The 17,233-nt window shown below is 63.2% G+C and overlaps 1 protein-coding gene across 3 annotated transcripts; it reads left to right on the top strand.

Annotated features, from left to right (window-relative positions):
* Positions 1–12,345: 12,345 nt before the first annotated feature.
* Positions 12,346–14,462, top strand: GRIFIN (galectin-related inter-fiber protein). 3 transcript variants are annotated; one of them, XM_074345546.1, is made up of 6 exons: positions 12,346–12,474; positions 12,837–12,914; positions 13,188–13,267; positions 13,363–13,522; positions 13,961–14,127; positions 14,316–14,462. In XM_074345546.1, exons 2-6 carry the CDS (start codon positions 12,903–12,905, stop codon positions 14,329–14,331), a joined length of 435 nt encoding a protein of 144 aa, XP_074201647.1. In that variant the 5' UTR covers positions 12,346–12,474; positions 12,837–12,902; the 3' UTR covers positions 14,332–14,462. The 3 variants fall into 3 exon arrangements, with proteins under 3 accessions (XP_074201647.1, XP_074201649.1, XP_074201648.1); XM_074345548.1 differs by having other exon boundaries at positions 12,361–12,474; positions 12,892–12,914; XM_074345547.1 differs by having other exon boundaries at positions 12,362–12,474; positions 12,889–12,914.
* Positions 14,463–17,233: the final 2,771 nt, after the last annotated feature.

Here is a 17,233-nt window from a genome sequence, read left to right as displayed (position 1 = left end):
GGGCTCAGAGTAGGGCTTCAGATCCTGGCCCTGTGTGCATCTCCCACGGCTCGCCCCCTTCCCCCACTGGGTCTGTCATGCTGGCGGAGCTCCCTGGAGCAGGGCACCTCAGGGACGTGACCAGCATGGGCCTGGCTGGGTCCCAGACGCAGGGGTGAGTGGGTCTGGGAGTGGGCACTGGTGGGACCAGGGGACCAGGCATTGCTGGAGGCAGCCGGGAGGGACTGAGTTCTAGAGCTGCTGTTGGCCCGGCCCGGCCGGCCCTGCCTCCCGGCTGACCTCTGGGATGCCCTCCGGCACAGCCCGCCACCCTTCCTTCCCCCTCCTCGGGCCCCTGGCCTACGAGGCAGGCACACCCGTTCCTGCCTGCCCCTCCCGTGGGCACGTGCCAGGGGCCGGCGGCAGCCTCTCTGGCCTGCGGCCCTGGAGGCCATGTGGGGAGCTTGTCGGCGCACGGAATTGGCAGAGGGGGCCGGCGGGCTTTGGGCAGAGAGGACCACCACTGCATGCTGGTGCCTGATCTTACCCCAGCCAACTGCCCACACATCCGCCAACCCCCCACCTCCACACCCACCCACCCACCCTGCAGTGCTTCTTCCCGGGCACCTGCCGCAGACCCCAGGGCGTGCTCGGTCACCACATCGTGTCCTGTTCCAAGACCCCAGGCTGGCCACCCCTCGGCATCTGGGCAGGCGTCCGAGGGGGTCACTCCTGGACCAGAGTCACTCCTGGAGGCCACCAGGAGGCCATCCTGGTGAGGAGGTCCTGAGGCCAGGGTTGGGGGCTGTCAGACGACAGGGGAGGGGCTCGGCCATAGAGTGAGGTCCCCAGAGGAAGGATGTGGTTGGAGATGGGGGAGTCAGAGATAAAGATACAGAGACAGTGAGAGACAGAGAGAGGCAGTGAGGCGCAGAGAAAGAAGAGTGAGGTCACCCGGGGTCCTGCCCTCCGGTCTGGGCCCTGAGGAGGGGCCAGTGAGCCAGGGCCCCCTCCCGCGTCCCAGCAGGGAGATAGGGAGGATGAGATTCTGATAAGCCCGAGCCGGCTTGGCAGGCGAAGCCGCTGCTCCTCTTGGGGGCATTTTTTCCCCATCAAGTCATCCTGGGCTTGGTCCAGGGCCCTCTCCCCAAGCCCTGGGCTGACCAACACTCCCCCGCAAGACGCCCCGAGGCCAGTGAAGGGTCTGCAAGGGGCCTTTCCCACAACCTCTCCTGGAACCCAGGGCTCGGCCCTGCACTGAGCTCAGGAGAGGAAACGGGGGCGTGGGGTCAGTGAGGACCCACTCATGCCTGCATCTGTCAGTCCGTTTGGGCGGTGAGTCCCCTTGTGGCCCCTGGGGCTGCTCCTGAACTGGGAGGGGGGACACTCTGCTGATAACAACGGGTCCAGTTCCACTCGGCAAACACTCACCCACTCCGTGGGCCTGGGCGAGAGACTAGGAGGGTCAGCTATGGCCTCTGTCTTCTGAGAGCCCCGGCTCTGGGCAGGCGGGTGTGGCAGAGGAAGCCATTTGTCTGGGGGGGGGGGTGTGGTGGTGACAACGGATGGTTCCAGGAAGGAGCTGTGAGCAAGAGGAACACTGATCCAGGCAGAGTCTGGGAGGGTTGGGGCTCCACCCTGTGTCCCCCCGACATCCTCCAGGATCCTCCAATCCTCCTCCTTTGGCTCCCTGCCCCATCTGGACAGACAGATGGACAGAGGATGGAAAGGAAAGGTGGAAGTTAGGACTGATGGATGGTGGAGGAACGATCAGATAAACGGTAGGCGAGGGATAGAAAAAGGACAGATAAGCAGATGGAAGGATGGACAGAAGGACAGATGGAGAAATGCCAGGCTGGCTGGTTGGACCAATGGACAGATTGTGCACAGGTGGATGAATAAATGGATGAGCAGACGCTCCGACATAAGGAAGGATGATGTGGCAGAAGAGTGCCCCACCAAAGACGTCCACGCCCTAACCCCTGAAACCTGTGACCACGTGGCCTCACGTGGCTGGAGAGGCTCTGACGATGTGATAAGTGAAGAATCCTGAGATGTGGAGACTGCCCTGGACCACGCGGGTGGACCCAGTGTACTCACGAGGGTTTTATAAACGACAAGGAGAGTCAGGGGAGCTGTACGGATGGGAACAGAGTGCTGGCTCTGAGACGCCGGCCAGAGCCTCCAGCCAGGGCAGGGGACGCCTCTGGAGGGGACGAGCCCTGCCCACACCTTGACTTTAACCTGCAAGACCCGTCTCCTGAGCCACATGACTGTAAAAGAATAAATTTGTGTTGTTTTTAGCCACAACACAGTAAGTTTGCTGTAATTTATTACGAGAGCAATAGGTAGCTAATACAGATGGACAGAAGGGCGTAAGATAAATGGACAGGTGGGTGGATGGATGATCAGAGGAGCAGGGGGTGGAAGGATGGCCCTGAGGGCTCATTCCTCACATGTACACTTACATACGAGTGGTAAGACCCCTGACGGATGGCCAAGCAAAGGCCAGGGTCTAGACACCTCAAACCTCGCAGATAACCAGAGCCCTGGCACCCGAGAGACATGACCCAGGGCATCAGAGCTCACGGAGACGGTCGCGGAAACGCCAAGAAGGCAGCCTGGGGTGGGCCCTGGTCTAGGCCCGCAGGGAAGCCCGGGGGCCTTGTCTGGAGGGTGTTCGGGGTGCACAGGCAGGAACACAGAACAGGAGCCCCCGCCCCCTTCCTCCTGCGGCCTCAGCCCAGCACCTGGAGAGGCGGCCGCGCGGCGAGGGTGGGCCCTGGGCCAGCACCGCAGCCCCGCCTCCACGGGGCGGGCCACGCACCCCCACGTCCGCACACGCCGGCTCCCGGACGCGCGTGGGCACGCACTTCCCCACGCTCTCACTTGGTCACCACGTGGCAGGGGCAGGAGGGGACTCTGCCCTGCTCGGCCTTGAACCTGTGACCCTGGCCACACCCCTGGGCCTCTCTGGGTCACGGTCTCCCCATCCATGGGCTGAGTTGGGAGAGGGCTGCGGGCCAGCAGGGTGGCGGGGAAGGGGGGCTGAGGTCACGCGTGGGTGGGGAGTCAGAGCCACCATCCTGGCCCTCACCCCTGTTTCTGACCACCAGGCTTCCTCCTCCCGCGCCCCCTGGGGAGGGACTGTAATTAACTTCTTCCTGTTCTGATCAGGAGTCCGTTTCCAAAAACATATTTTGAAGGATTATTTTGCAAAGGAAATGTTTTTGAAAGAAGCTCGTGTCCCGTCCCAGCCTGGGGAAGTGGGAGCAGAAGTCAGAGTGGGGACAGGACGGGGGGGGGGGTTGGCCTTGGTGGTCTTGGTGGCCAGGGTGAGCTGGGAGGCTGTCTGGGGCAGTGGGGGGCCGGGGGGGCCCTTCTTCCCTGCCCACTCGGCCTGGCCCTCTCCTTCCCTTGGCCTCCCCTCACTCAGCTCGAGCTCGGGTCTCTTTCCCACACGTCACTGGGGAGATCGGCCCACCTGTGGAAACCCTCTGCCTGGCTCCCTGCCGACCATGCAGTGCAACCTCCACCCTCCACCGGGCCCTCCTGTCCCCTGAGGGTGCCTGGCCTCTCTCTTGGGCCCGGAGTCCTGCCGACCCCGGCCCTCCTCCAGAACATCCCGCTGTTCCCTCGGGGCCAGGCATCTTGGAGCCGGGTGGGCGCCGCCGGGAGCCGGCCTGCCCCTCCCGTGTTCTGCTGTCCCCTGGGCACCTTGTGGGCACTCTCTTCCTGTCCCTGAGCCTTGCTGGGCTTCGGCCAGCACCCCTGGGGTTGGACACACAAGTAGTCTTTTCTTTTCGTTTCTATCATGGGAAACACTTTGCAACATTTCCACCATCACAAAACAAGCAGGACCTTGACGGTAGAGGGTCATTTAACGGAAGGTCTCGGTTTTCAGTAGAAAATGGGGGCTAGGGGCACCCCAGACCCTGCAGGGCCAGTTGTGACCCTGACCCTGGTCGTGCAGACTCCAGACCAGACCACAGCTGCCCCCCTCCCCATCTTCCCAGACACCCCCCGCCACGGCTGGGTGGCCTCGGGCTGGTCCAGCCTCCTCTGGGCCTTATTTTTCCACTTGGATTGTCCACCCCACCTGCAGTGGCTCCCAGCTCCCCGCACACAACGAGCATTTAGTAAACATTTGTTGGGTGGATGGCTGGATGGAAGGATAGACGGATGGAAGGATGGGTGGATGGGTGGTGGATGGGTGAATGGATGGATGGGTGAATGAATGGAGATGGATGGATGGATGGATCATGTGGACCAGGATGGGGGTCTTGCAGTAAAGACCCTTAATCTCAAAAACTACCCCACAGCTCCCACGTCCCCTGAATCCCAGGCTGGGCCCTGGGGTGGGGAGGGCCAGGCTCCCCGGCAGCCCCTCTCTGCAGCACCTTCTCCCCCCCATCTCACCTTGTCGGCGCCAGTCCACGTGTCTCTCCCCTGCCCTGCTGCTTCTCGGGCTGGGGAAATTCAGCAAGCAGGTGTGACCAGTGCTGGCCACACTGCTCAGAGGACAGGGGATTCAAGGCAGGGGAAGAATGTTCTGTCAGAGCCTGCTTGCCAGCTGGGGTGTGGGGACAAAGTGTGTGAAGGACAGAGAGCGGAAGTGTCCTCGCTTGCCACTTGCGTGCTGTGGTCCTCAGACAGGTTACAAGGCTCTCTGAGTCTCAGTTTCCCCTCGGAGAGAACAGAGGGCCTAGGATATGCATACTTGAGACCTCTGTGGCCCTGTGGGACCCAGCCCATTCCGACGGGGCTCCTGGGCTCTGGGTGCTGTGGGGACCCCACCCTTGGCACTAATCTTCCATCCAACCCCCACCTTCTGTTCAGCCACCCACCTGGCCAGACCTCAGCTCAGGGGTGCAGCACCCCTCCTCTGGAGGCCTGCCTGGCCTGGCCCTTCTCAAGGGGCTGGGGGCTGCCCAGGCTGAGACGGGTGCCCTAGCCCTGACCTTCGCCTCTGCCCCCTTCCCTGACCCTGTCTCTTCACCTGCCTCTCCCTGTCTCCTCGTGGTTTTTCTAGCCATCATCTTCTCTCCTGGTTCCTCTCTCCCGCTCCCGGCCCCCCACCCGCATCCCCATTCTTACCCTGCACGGGGATCATGGTGCTCACAGCTTGAGGTTCTGGGACTCCACCCCCCACAGATGTCCTGGAACTGGTGTGAGGTTATTTTGGGAGCTGGCGGGTCCCTTGGGCCTTTCGCAAGGGTCTTGGCCTGAGCGTTCAAAGCTAGCAGGGGTCAGCCTGGGCGGGTGGAGGACATGAGGCGACTGGCCCAGGCGGGGCTGCAGCAAGCGTGGTGTGGGGACACAGTGACCAGCACTGACCTCCTGGTGTCCCAGGCAGGGGCACTGGCCAGGGGTTCCCTGGGCGTGTGGGCCAGAGCCCGCCCGGAGAGGATTGCAGGGTGGGGGCAGACCCAGACCAGCTCACCCCGACGCTGACACCGCGAACATTTAGAGGGTCACTGGAGGTTCCTCATGTGGTCCAGCCCCAGCCTGGCCCTCTCGCAGGTGTGGCCTCGGCCCATGTCCGTGACATCGCCGCCCCTGCTCCCAGCCCTCCCCACTCCCATACTCTGGCCACGTGGGCTCCCTCGCTGCTCTGACCTCAGGCCTTGGCTATGCTTCCCTCCGACGACTGGGCCATTCCTCCTGGGTCTCCAGAGCCGGGACTCTCCCGACAGGAGGTCTCAAGGCAGCAGCCACCTCCCTTGAGAGCTCCCTCCCTGCTGCGACTGAAGCAGCCCAGCCCCGCCGCCCTCCCAGCTGCAGCGCAGGCCCACAGCAACAGCGCAAGCACAGGGGCAAGTTTACACTTTCTAGTGGCCACGTGAAAACAAGGCTTTGAAAGCAGGTAGGGGTAGAACTCATTTTAATAATATATCTAACCCAATATACCCAAAATATTATCATTTTAACATGTGATCGACATCAGGAGTATTAATGAGACAGTCTGCATCTTTTCTTGCGCCAAGCCTTGGAGACCAGCGTGCTTTTACCCTCGCGTCTCAGCTCGGGAGCGGCAGGCACTCGGAGTCCAAGCGCGGGCAGGGGCTGTGGAACTGGACCACGCAGACTTTTTTTTTTTTTTTTTTTTTTAATACTGCTGTCCCATTTTGCTTTCTTCCTAGCTCAGATCACCTCCTAGGGTGTTCCATGCGCTCTCTGAGCTATTTATCATCTGCCTCTCCCGCTGTAATGCACGTCCCGTCTTGCTCCCAACGGCGCCCCGCAGCACGCGCTCCGTAAATGTTTGGGAGTGAGTGACGGCAGCCTGCATGGGCCTGGCTCCTCTCCCCCGGCCTCACCCCTACCCTGGGAGGGGTCATGGCCCCCAGGTCACAGAGCAGCACGTGCAGGGCCACTCTGTACGGAGAGGGCGCTTGAACCCATGCCTGGTGTCCCGTGTCCACCCCCACAAGTCGTCCCCGTCCCTGGCTTGGAGGTGGGGGAGGGTCCCCGGGGCCCCTGAGGCTCCGGCAGCCCCGTCTTCAGGACCGCTCTAGGATCCCCCAGCCACTTTCTCATCTAATTGGATTCCCAGCTCTTCCTTCCTCAAATCCGGGCTGCTGCTGCGTCTGTTTATAAACCTGGCACAGCCTGCCTCGACGGAGGCTGCCGGAACCCAGAGCCCATCTGGAGAAATCATTACAGCCCCCTCCAGGCCAGATGTCAGCTGGCCTGCCCCGCCCTGCCCCACCCAGCTGGCCCCCAGCCCCCGGCCTGCCACACAGGCCTCTCCTTGGCTACGGTGCCCGCCCAGCGGCCCTGGGACCCAGAAGACCGTCCTGATGGTCTTGTCCAAGCTCGTTGAGCTTCCTCAGAGATGGCTGTCATCACGGGTTCACTTACGGCTAGTACTGGCCCAAGGCCCAGGAGGTTCCCACAGTCCCAGCCTGCCCAGTCCAGAGCCATCAGGAGCCCTCCCTCGGCCCCAGTGCCCAGAGCAGCACCACCAAGGGCTTTCGGAGTCTCTCAGGCACATTCTTCTGATGGGTCTCCTGAGGGACCCCTCGAGGGCTGTTCACAGCAGTGACTTACCAGGGAAACATGCCCACTGCCCACAGAGGCCTCAATCTCTCCATCTGTAAAGTGGGAACGCAAGTCCCCACCTAGCAGGGCTGTGGACAGACATGAACTCACATTGAGGACAGCAGAGGGAGGGGCCCTTGCTGACCACGCTGAGCTGAGGATCGTGGCTGCGGGAGCTGGGAAAGGATGGAGGGAAGCTGGGGGGGGGGGTCTGTCCTGCCCCCCAAATCCTGGCCCTGCCTCTCAGGCTTGTGGCTAAAAACAGCAGCCCCACCAGCAACTGGCTGCCTGGACTGAGGCCAGTTCTCTCCCCCCTTGAGCCTCAGTTGCGCATCTATAAAATGGGTGGAGAAACAGAATGGGGGTATACTGCCCCTCCCAGGGAATACGGCCTGGCCTGGGGTGGTTCCCCCGCGCCCTCCAGGGGAGCTCCCATTAGCTGCTCTAGGCAGCCTCACCCCCAACAGTGTGGTGCCTCAGTGGCCTGGACTGCCCAGAGCCCCACCTCCACGTCCTTCTTTTGGGCCAAAGACCAATCTTGCATCCATCCTCAGCTGACCTCACCGGCAAGGCTCACCATCCCACTTGAACCTCAGATGGAGAAACCAAGACCCAAGGAGGGGCAAGGAGTCTCTGCCTCTCAGAGGCAGGTGGGCCTGCTTTAATCTGCAGGGGCGTGGAGGAAGAGGTGTGGAGCAGGAGGGGCAGCCCCAAGAGGTGAGCCAGCAGAGTCCCCACAGGAGGGAGGCCAGACTGACCCCAAGTGTCCTTTGGGCCACCACTGGCCTGCTGTGCCAGTGAGAGGGGTGGCATCAGATCTGGCAGGCCCTTGCCTGGCACTGGCTCCAGTAAAAACGTGTCAGCCCCCAAGTGCCCCTAAGTGAGCAGATTCTCTGGGTGCTAAGAGACTTGGGGCAGAAAGCATGAGACACAGACCATGGCCAGGCCCCGGGTGGGCAGCTTGGCCAGGAACAATGGGGCCAAATTAGGGAGGGGAAGGTGGTGCCTGGTGGGGGAAGCCCGGAAGGGCTGGACCTCAGCCAGGCAGCAGAGATGGGGTGGGGAGTTATCTTCCCCATCCTGGCCCTTCCCTCTTCAGGGCCTTTGCACATGCTGTTCCCTTTGCCAGCAACACCCTCTCCACCTCCTTCTACTGGCTAGTTCCTTCTTTTCTGGGCTCAACTTAAATGTCACCTCCTCCAGGAAGTCTTCCCTGACCAGCTCATATCATATCAGGCCAGGTCTCTCCATATGTGATTTTCACTCCCCATATTTTCCCTTCAAAGCTTTTATTGTAATAATAATTCAATAATATGATGCTGGATTTGTCATTTAATGTTTGCCCTCAGATACTAGAAGCTCTGTAAGGGCAAGGACTCTCAGTCTGTCTTCTGAACCACCGCACAGGGTCTGGCACAAAGTATGTGCTCAGCTAACATTTGCTGAGTGGGCATCCCTTTCCCCCATCTTGCAGAAGAATGAATGGCAGGCACCTAGCACAGCACTGAGCACACAGTAGGAGCTCAGGTGATAAGTGAGAGTGATTATAGCCGAGGTGAGCTAAGTTCCCTGGGTTGTTCTCACATTTCCCTTCCCTGAGCCTGGGGCCTCCATTTACCTCATATGGCATGGTCACTGCATCTTCTTGAGCACCTACTGTGTGCCAGGAGCTGCATGGGCACTGGCGGGCAAGTGAGAGGAGGCAGCCACATGTACCAGGCTCAGACCTGTCTCCTTCCCTAGGGACCTCTGAGGGGCTGAGGCAGCTCCTGGCACACAGTAGGGCCTCAACAAATGACTTGGATTGAAAATGACTTCTGTTCTGAGTGAGAGAGTGAGTTAGAGGAGAGAGAGAGCCAGGAAGATTTTCTGTGAGACTCATCTAAGCTGTGAGAGAGTGGGGCCCAGGACAGCTGTGGTCGGGAAGCTGTCAGAGGAAGCAGAAGGGACAGGTGAGGGAGTGTCAGGATGGGGGATCCTGCTGTCCTCCCCCCCAGACCCTTGGCGTCCTTGTCAGCCCCAGAGCAGCCCTTCCCAGCCCTGGGCAGCCCCAGCCTTTAACAGGCCCACAGCCAAGGTCCCACAAAGGGCCTGGGAGGGGCAGCAGAGGCCAGAGCTCCACGGCCCCCGCTGCTGTCCGAGCTGGCTCCCAGCAAGCCCCTCGCCTCCTGGGCTCGGTTTCCCCACCTGGGTAAGGGCGACTCGATGCTTTCCAACCGTCCTCACTCTCTGTTGCCCCTGAGGGCACACTCAGGCCGTGGCCCCAGCAAGGGGTGAAGAGGTGACACTATGTGTCAAGGCCGCCAAGGCCCAGCCAGCGGGCAAGCTGGCCAGAAGCTGTGTGTCTGGGGCCTGGTGCGAGCCCGTGCCCGGCAGAAGCTACTGGTGCCTCCTTGCCAAGTGGGGACTGAGAATTTCCGTGCTGACCTCACTGTTAACAAGCGGTTCCAGATGTGGGCTGGGGGCGGGGTGGGGGGTCCTGGGAGGGTCTTGGAGCCCAAGGATGGCTCTGAAGGCAGCCTGACCTGGCCCGAGACCCCCCCCCCCACTCCCCCAAAATTGGCCGCTGTTAGGCCAAGCTGGGTCCTCATGCTGGGGTAGGGGTGCCAGACACGAGAGGACTGGGGGCTGAGAAGAGCACTGGACTGGGAGTCCAGACGCGGCCCTCACGTCCTGATGCCGCCATCCTTCCCTGTGGGGCTCTGGGGTGGGGGTCCTTTTGTCTGAGCCTCAGGCTCCTCATCGCTCAAGTAGGCGCGGTGATGCCCCACTCTCGGAAGCCCTTGAAAGCCATGCTAGCCTCCCCAAAAGATGAGGGAATCCTCGTTATGTTGTCCTGGGGGGCTCTGTGCCGGAGGCCTCGGGGGCCACTAAGGAGTGCCAGACTCTCCTGGCGTGGACACCCCAGCCACCCTGCCCTTGCTCCTCCCTCCCTGAGCACCCTTCTCTCCCACCTTCTAATCCTTACTCACTCTTCAAGACCAGCTTTAGGTGCCTCCTCCTCCAGGAAGTCGACCCTGACAACCCCCCATCCTGGCTTGGTGAGGGGCTCCACGTCCCAGGGCAGACTGCTGGGTTCAAGTCCTAGCTTTGTCACCCCCTAGCTCTGTGACCTCGTGCAACGTGCTTAACTTCTCTGTGCCCTAACCCCTGGCGCAGTACATGTGACGGTGCACGTGAAGATCTTAACCGAGCGCTCGCAGAGCGGGCTCCCGGGGATGCTGGTCAGCACTGGGGCCTGGGGCAGGGTTTACCTTCCGAGGATGTGTGCGCACCAGCCCTGCGCCAGGCACCACCTGTGACGGAGGCCCCGGGGCTGAGCACGGGCCTCTGAGCCCCAGCCGCCATCCCTGGAGCTGGGTGGACACCCTGCAGCCTCCTCCGGAGCTTCTGGAAGTCCCCAGCCCAGGGCAAAGCCGCACATCCGGGAGGAGGCGCAGTCTGGCCGGGCAGGTCTGTTTGCTCCTGGGGCACCGAGCCACAGCACCCTGTCTTGGCTGGCTAGCAACTCAGGGTGGGGGCACTGCTCCCACCTCAGGGGCCCAGAACTCTGTGAGCGGGGGTTGTGCTCGGGCTAGGCCAGCCACGTAGGCCTCGGCGTCCCCCGTCCAGCCCCCAGCCCCAATGGGGCCTCTGGTCCCTTGGCCATCCCAGGCGCCGGGAGCTTTGGCTGACCCTGGCTCCCACCCCACGTGGGAGAGATTCCAAAGGCACAGCAGGTGGGCTGAGACCGCAGGCCTGGCCGGGTGCGGGCTCATGCCGGGTACAGGTGTCCCGAGGTGGGCAAAGGCCCAGAGTCGGCTTCGTCCCGGCGGGCTTTCTGAGATCTCCGGGCTGCAGCCAACAGGCAGGCTCAGTGGGCTGCCTGCAGCACTGCCCCTTAGCCCAGACGGGCAAGCTGCAGCTCAGAGCAGGACAGGCCTGCCCGAATCAGGGGTCCTCTGGCTCCTCTCCCCAGGCTAGGGCCCGCCTCAGGCCCCGAGTGCCCAGCTGGGGCCCTAGGCCGCTGACTCCTGAGGGCCCCCCAGTAAAGTCTCTGCTAACCCCAAAGACAGGAGACGGTGGCCCGGGCTGCTGTGCCCAGCCAGGGCTGTGGTCACCCCTGGCTGTCCCCTCCCATCCAGGGGACAGGCTGGGAGCAGGGGCAGCCCAGGCAACAGAGCTGCTGAGACCGGTGCCCAGCCGGGAAGGCAGGCCCAGTGGCTGCCGGCTCGAGGTTGCCCAGTCGGTTGGAAGCCTGCTCCGGACCCCTGACTGCGTGCTCTGCCCTGGCCAGTGCTGTGCCCAGAGTCCAGGCTCTGTGTCCCCGCGTAGCAGCTGGGTAGGGGACAGGACAGGGAGATGCAGAGGCAGGATGGGGCTTCACCCTCCTGCTGGGCTGCGGGGACAGGGGGTCCTCTCTCTGTGCTCCTTGTGGTGGGAGGATGGCCAGGCTGGGTTGGGTGGGACTCGGACGTGCAGGCAGGCCCGTGTCTGAGTCGGGACACCAGAGCAGACAGGCTCCTGCAGCCTCACCTCCGCTGCCCAGGGCTGCCCCCTGCAGGCCCTGCCAACTCTGCCCAGCACGGCAGGGAGGGACGGCGCTGCCCACGGGCAGCCAGGGCCATCTCCGTGTCCCGTCCTGGCCTTGGCACCACCCTTTTATCAAAAATGACAGCACACGCCCATCATCACACAGGGGAGAGGCCAGGCTGGGCCCACCAGGGGCTGGAGGGGAGAAAAGCCCGAGGAGAGCGCTGGGGTTACGCGGGGCTGGCAGTCCTGGCCCATGCTCCTCGAAGCCTGGGGGCCGGAAAGTGCCCGCCCCCCCCCCCAGACGCACTGCGCAGGGAGGCAGCAGGGACACCCGGAGCCACGCTCATACTCGCGCAGGACACCTTGCGCCCCCAGGGGCTCACTGTCCACACACACTCAAGTTTCTACCCCGTCCCACGCTCCTACCCGCTTACACTCTCATCACCACACCCACAGGGGCACCCGCACACTTACACACTCCCCCACCTGCTCACTGCGCACCGCCCGCACGCTCACCGCACACAGCAGCCCTGGTGCTCCGTGCGCCCAGCCCGGCTCCTCTCTAGGTGGCTCCCTGGACAGTCCAGCCAAGAGGCCCCCACGGTGGCCCCGAAAGGCTGGGGAGATTCTGCCCGTCCGCCCTGCACAGTCCCCCAGGGCCCCAGCTTGGCCCCCTCTCCAGCTCAGCTGAGAGGGGCCCAGGAGGCAGGCCAGGAGGGGCATGGGGGTGTGGGAAAGGCCCTCCCCCATCCCGTCCATCCGCCAGAGCCCTGGAATGCGCTGAGCACAGCGGCCAGCCTAATCCCAGCCCTGCCCCGTGGGGCCAGTGGAGCCGCTGGAGCGGGGTGGCGCGGGGAGGCTGGGCAGGGCTGGGCTGGGGGGCCTGGGCTGGAAGCACCAGGTGGTCAGACAGCCCCCAAGGCCAGAAAAGGACTGGTAGGCCTCCCCACTGCCTTGCTTGACCAGATGGGAGGGTTTGGGTCCCTGGGAGCCTGGGGCTAGAGATTCTGGAAGAAGAGGCTGGGTGGGGGGCAGCCTCAGCCACACCCTTCCTGCAAGAACCAGGGAGAAGCTGCTTTCCTAGGTGTCTGAAGGATCCCAAGAAGTGAAGTTTGAGAGCCAGAGAGACCCCTGAGGAAATGGGGGTGGGGAGCAGGCTGGGGGTCACCCTTTCCCTGGTGCATGAATGGGGGACCTGCTGGTGGGGGAGGGGAAAAGGCTGAGGAGGGAGGGGGAAGAGGGGCAGGGAAGGGCAGAGTGCGCTCATCAGGCCACCCCTGCCCCGGGTGGGGCTCCAGCTCCCCCGCCCAGCCCGCCTGCCTATATCCCCCAACTCGCTCTGCCCACCAGCAGAAGCTGGAGAGATGGCACTGCAGGTAGGTGAGCCCTGGACTCGGGGAGAAGGGCGCGGGGCCAGATGGGGCCCCCCACGTCAGCTGTGCTGCTGGCCCACAGAGCTGCCTTCCCACCAGACCCCCACGCTGAGGGAGCACGGGGTGAAGGACCCCTGCCACCTCGTCATGAGAGGAACGTTGCTCAGAGGGCAGGGTCCCGGCCAAGAGCACACCCTGGGCGGCTCCTGGACAAGGGGGTACCAGAGGGGGAGGAGGCCACCGACCCAGGGCCCCTGTCCTTTCTTTCCTCTGCAGTTTGAAGCCTTCTATGCAGGGGGCCTGGCCCCGGGCTGGAACCTGCTGGTCCAGGGACACTCTGACTCTGGAGAGGACAAGTAAGGACCACTGCCCTCCCAGGGTCCCGTCCTTGGCCTTGGGCGGGGTGACTCCCGGCTGTCTGCTGCTCTCACAAGCCCTATGGTGTCCCCAGGTTTGAGATCAACTTCCTATCCGAGGCGGGGGACATCGTCTTCCACATCAAGCCCCGGTTCTCCAGTGCCACCATGGTGGCCAACACCTTCCAGGGGGGCCGCTGGGGCCAGGAGGAGGTGTCCAGCGTCTTCCCGCTGGTGCTCGGGGAGCCCTTCGAGGTGATGGGGGTGGGGGCAAGGGCCGTGGGGGCAGGGGGGCCCATGGGGTGGGGCAGGGCGGTGGGCGTCAGGGTGCCCGTTGCTTTGTGGGGCTCCCTGAGTCCCTGGCTGCCACAGCACTGCTGCCCCCACCTGGGGTCCCGGGGGAGGGGGCTTATTGCAGATGCCCGCAGGGCCAGTGTGGGAGTCTCACTGCTGGGTCTGGGGCTGCAACGGGATGCCCAACCCTTGGCCACCAGCTACCTCTCTGAGAGAGGAGGGGACTCCCAGCCAGGGGCTCAGAACTCCCGTGGGATGGCCTGCATGATGGGAGTTCCACGTGCCGAGGGGACCCCGGGCCGCCCCCGCCTGTGCTTCCCGGACTCAGAGCCCTCGGAGCGCAGCGCAGGAGCAGGGCGCGGGCCCGGCGGGCCGCGGCTCACTGGCCTCTGCCCCCAGATGGAGGTCAGCTCGGACGCGGAGCACTTCCACGTGCACGCCCAGGAGCACAAGGTGCTGCAGTTCGCCCACCGCCACAGGCCGCTGGCCGCCGTCACGCGGGTGCAGGTGCTAAGCGACCACCGCCTGGCCCAGGTGGAGCTGGCCAGGAAAGGCCTGAGCTGGGGGTAAGCTGCTCGCCCCGCCCTCGGCAGCAGCTTTCCCCAGGACCCCACTGGCCCAGGGGAGGCTGTGGGCCTGGTCCTCCCACCCTACTGCTCTGCAAGCTGGTGGCGCAAGGTCCACTGTCCACCTCCCAGGGGGTCTGTGCCGGGGGTGGGGCTGTAGCTGAGGCGGGCATCTCGGTTGTTTGCAGGGATGGGGGTTACTGAGCTGTGCCCGAAGCCCCAGGAGTGAGCCTTGGCCGTTGGCCATCCCGCGTCCAGTGAAGCTCCCGGGAGGAAGCTGTGGTTCTGGGCTCCCCATTCCAGCTCCACCTTCAATAAAGTCTGAGCAGGCTGCAGGAGCGTGGCTGCTGTGAGGGGGGGATGGGGCGGGGTGGGGGCGTGATTCGTCGCAGCCCTAGACACCAGGGCTAGGGGCCGGGGTCCCTGAGACCCATGTCCTGGGGGTGGTCTGACCGCTCGCCTCATCCCAAGAACACTGAGGGGCTGGGGCGGGGCCAGAAGGGACACAGGCTTGTGGGGAGGCCCCGGCCTGGGCTGGGGTGGGAGCAGTGATGAGATCCAAGGAGGGGAGGGCCCCTGGCCATGGGCCGGAAGGGCGCAGCTGGTCCTCACCCAGGACACTGGGCTCCCACCCCTCCGGCTCCACCTGGGCCCCGGGGTGCGTCTGCCCAGTCCCGACAGCCTGCTGGGGATTCCCAGAGCTTCCTCCTTACCCGTCTTGTAGGGTGGAGGGAAGGGGTCCCACCTGTCCCTGCCCCCTTCTGTGTGTGTGGTGGGGGTGAGGGAGCCCTGGGGGGCTGTGTCTGGGGCGACTGAGCACAGCCGGGAGCCTCCCTGCTCTGGCTGCAGACCCCAGCTCACCCGGCCACCTCTGTCTACCGTAAACTGGAGATGCCACCGTTCAGGGTGAGGCTCAACAGGGATCTGACCTTTATAGGTGGCTTATGTAAAGAAAGGAGGCAGGTCAGTGAGAGCACAGATGGGGCGGGGGGAGGGGTGTCGAGTCCCAGCGCTGCTGCCCTGGCGTGAGACCCTGGGCCAGTCCCGGAACTTCTGGGGGCGAGTACAGCCCTCAGCTCGTCGAGAACCGTGAGGCTCCAATGAGCTGGCTCATGGCTCAGGTGAGGCGCTAGAGAGATGTCATGAGGTCCCCTGGTGCAGAAGTCCGGGCAGTACACAGACCTGGCCCAGACATCTTGCCCTCTAAGATTTTACAGATGGGGAAACTGAGGCTGGGTGGGGGAAGAAGTCAGCAGCAGGGTAGGGCCCCGAGAGGGGAGGGCACTGTCACCCCCGCCACCCTCCGGAGCTGAGGGGCCATCTCGGGCGGGCGGCCACTGAGCAGGACAGAGGGGAGACGGCAGTGCCCCCACCCCAGGTGAGACAATGGTGGCCCCAGACTCCAGCGGTGCGGCTTCCTTCCTGTCGCCGCTCACTTCCCCGCCTGTGTCCACAGCCCAGCTGGCCCAGCAGCCCCTTCCCGCCCCCTCCTGAGGGAGGTCTGGCTTTTTGTGTCAGCTGGGAGGGGCTGGGGGCTGGCGAGCCGGGCTGCACTGTCTGCTGAGCCTGGGGGACAGCCCTCCTGGGCTCGGAGTCAGACTCACAGTCTCTGAACTTGCTGGGCTCCACCCCAGGGCCAGATCTGCGCCATCTCCAAGAGCGTGGCCGCGTATGGAGAGCAGCACTCCTACTACAGATGTGACACAGGCTCAGAGAAGTTGAGTGAGTTGCTCAGGGTTGCTCAGCAGATGAGGGAATGGAGCCAAAAAATCCAGATCTGATGGACTTCACACACACCCACACACACACAGACACCCCATCTCACACACACCCCATCTCACACACACCCCACCCCTCGACATTGGCCCTGAGCTTAGGCAGCCTCGAATCAGCACTTCTGGGGGGCAAATCAGTCCTCAAGGCCCCAGACCCACTGCAGCCTCGGGCCTCAGTCTCCTCAGCTGCGAATGAGGTGCAGGGAGCTACGGTCTCAGAGGTTCCTGTTGCAGGGGCTACGTGCCTCACGGTAACCCTTCTGTGACTCCACTGCCCTCAGCGCAGGGTGGGTGCCCACCTGTAACTGCCCCTCAGCCTAGCACTACAGCCCTGTGTCCAGAACTGCCAGCTGGTCCCTCGACTCAGATGACACCTCCTCTGGGAAGGCCTCCCTGACCTTGGGCTGGGCTCTTATGCCCTCTGCTTCCCTCTACCCGCTGCCCCCATCACACTGCCTCTTCCAGAGGTTGGTAACCAGGTCTCACTCCTGCCCCCGGCCCCAGCTGCCCCAGAGCAGAGCTCTGGAAATGTTTGCTGAATGAATGAGTGAATAAATAAATGGTTGATTTGGTGAAAACAACTTACATCCTTGAATAAGCTAGAGATGCCCCCCCGCCCCCACCAAGAGGGGCCGTGGAATCACAGAGGCTTCTGCTGCAACCTCGTCCTGTTTAAACTGGCCCCTGCACCTCGGAGATGAGAACAAGCCCAACCACCCACCCTGCACCCGGAGGCCCGGCACCTCTGGCTTCAGGCCTCCCCTGGCCCATCCACCTCCTTCCAATCCCAGAACACACTGAGCCATCTCTGCCTCAGGGCCTTTGCACTGGCACCTCCCTGCACTCTTCCCCGGGGCCCAGCCTGGTCAGCTCCTCCTCACTATTCAGGCCTCTCTCCTAGTCGCTGCCTCCTCAGAAGGACCTTTGTCATCCCCTCCATCACTGTTACATTTGTTCCCAAGCAGCAAATCACAGCTCATGGGTTTACCTGCTCACAGGTTTGCCGGCTCTCTCTCCCCCACTGGACAGTCAGCTCCAGGACATGGGCCAGCCGGCCTGCGTGCTCACCACCGGATTCCTCATACCTGGAACAGAGCCTGACACATTGTAGATGCCAGTAAATGTCTGTGAAATAATGGAACCAGACCCTGCTTGAACCCTCCTGGGGCCAGGCAGGTCCCTACCCACCATAACAGCCTCTTTCCCTGCTGACTGGAAGCAAATCCTGCTCCTCCCCTGACACATTCCCGTCCCTGCCCTGAGCCACAGCAGAAGCCCCTTGGAAGGAGCCCACACATTCCTTAATACCTGTCAGAGATCCAAAGGCATTA

The sequence above is a fragment of the Camelus bactrianus genome, chromosome 18 (genome assembly GCF_048773025.1).
Source record: "Camelus bactrianus isolate YW-2024 breed Bactrian camel chromosome 18, ASM4877302v1, whole genome shotgun sequence".
In the NCBI taxonomy this organism is placed as follows: domain Eukaryota; kingdom Metazoa; phylum Chordata; class Mammalia; order Artiodactyla; family Camelidae; genus Camelus; species Camelus bactrianus.
This window is presented reverse-complemented; position numbering and strand designations above follow the sequence as displayed.

Coding starts and splice junctions, on each gene's coding strand:
- GRIFIN (XM_074345546.1), top strand. Junction 13,268..13,362: donor TCTGACTCTGGAGAGGACAA/GTAAGGACCACT, acceptor TGGTGTCCCCAG/GTTTGAGATCAACTTCCTAT. Junction 13,523..13,960: donor TGCTCGGGGAGCCCTTCGAG/GTGATGGGGGTG, acceptor CTCTGCCCCCAG/ATGGAGGTCAGCTCGGACGC.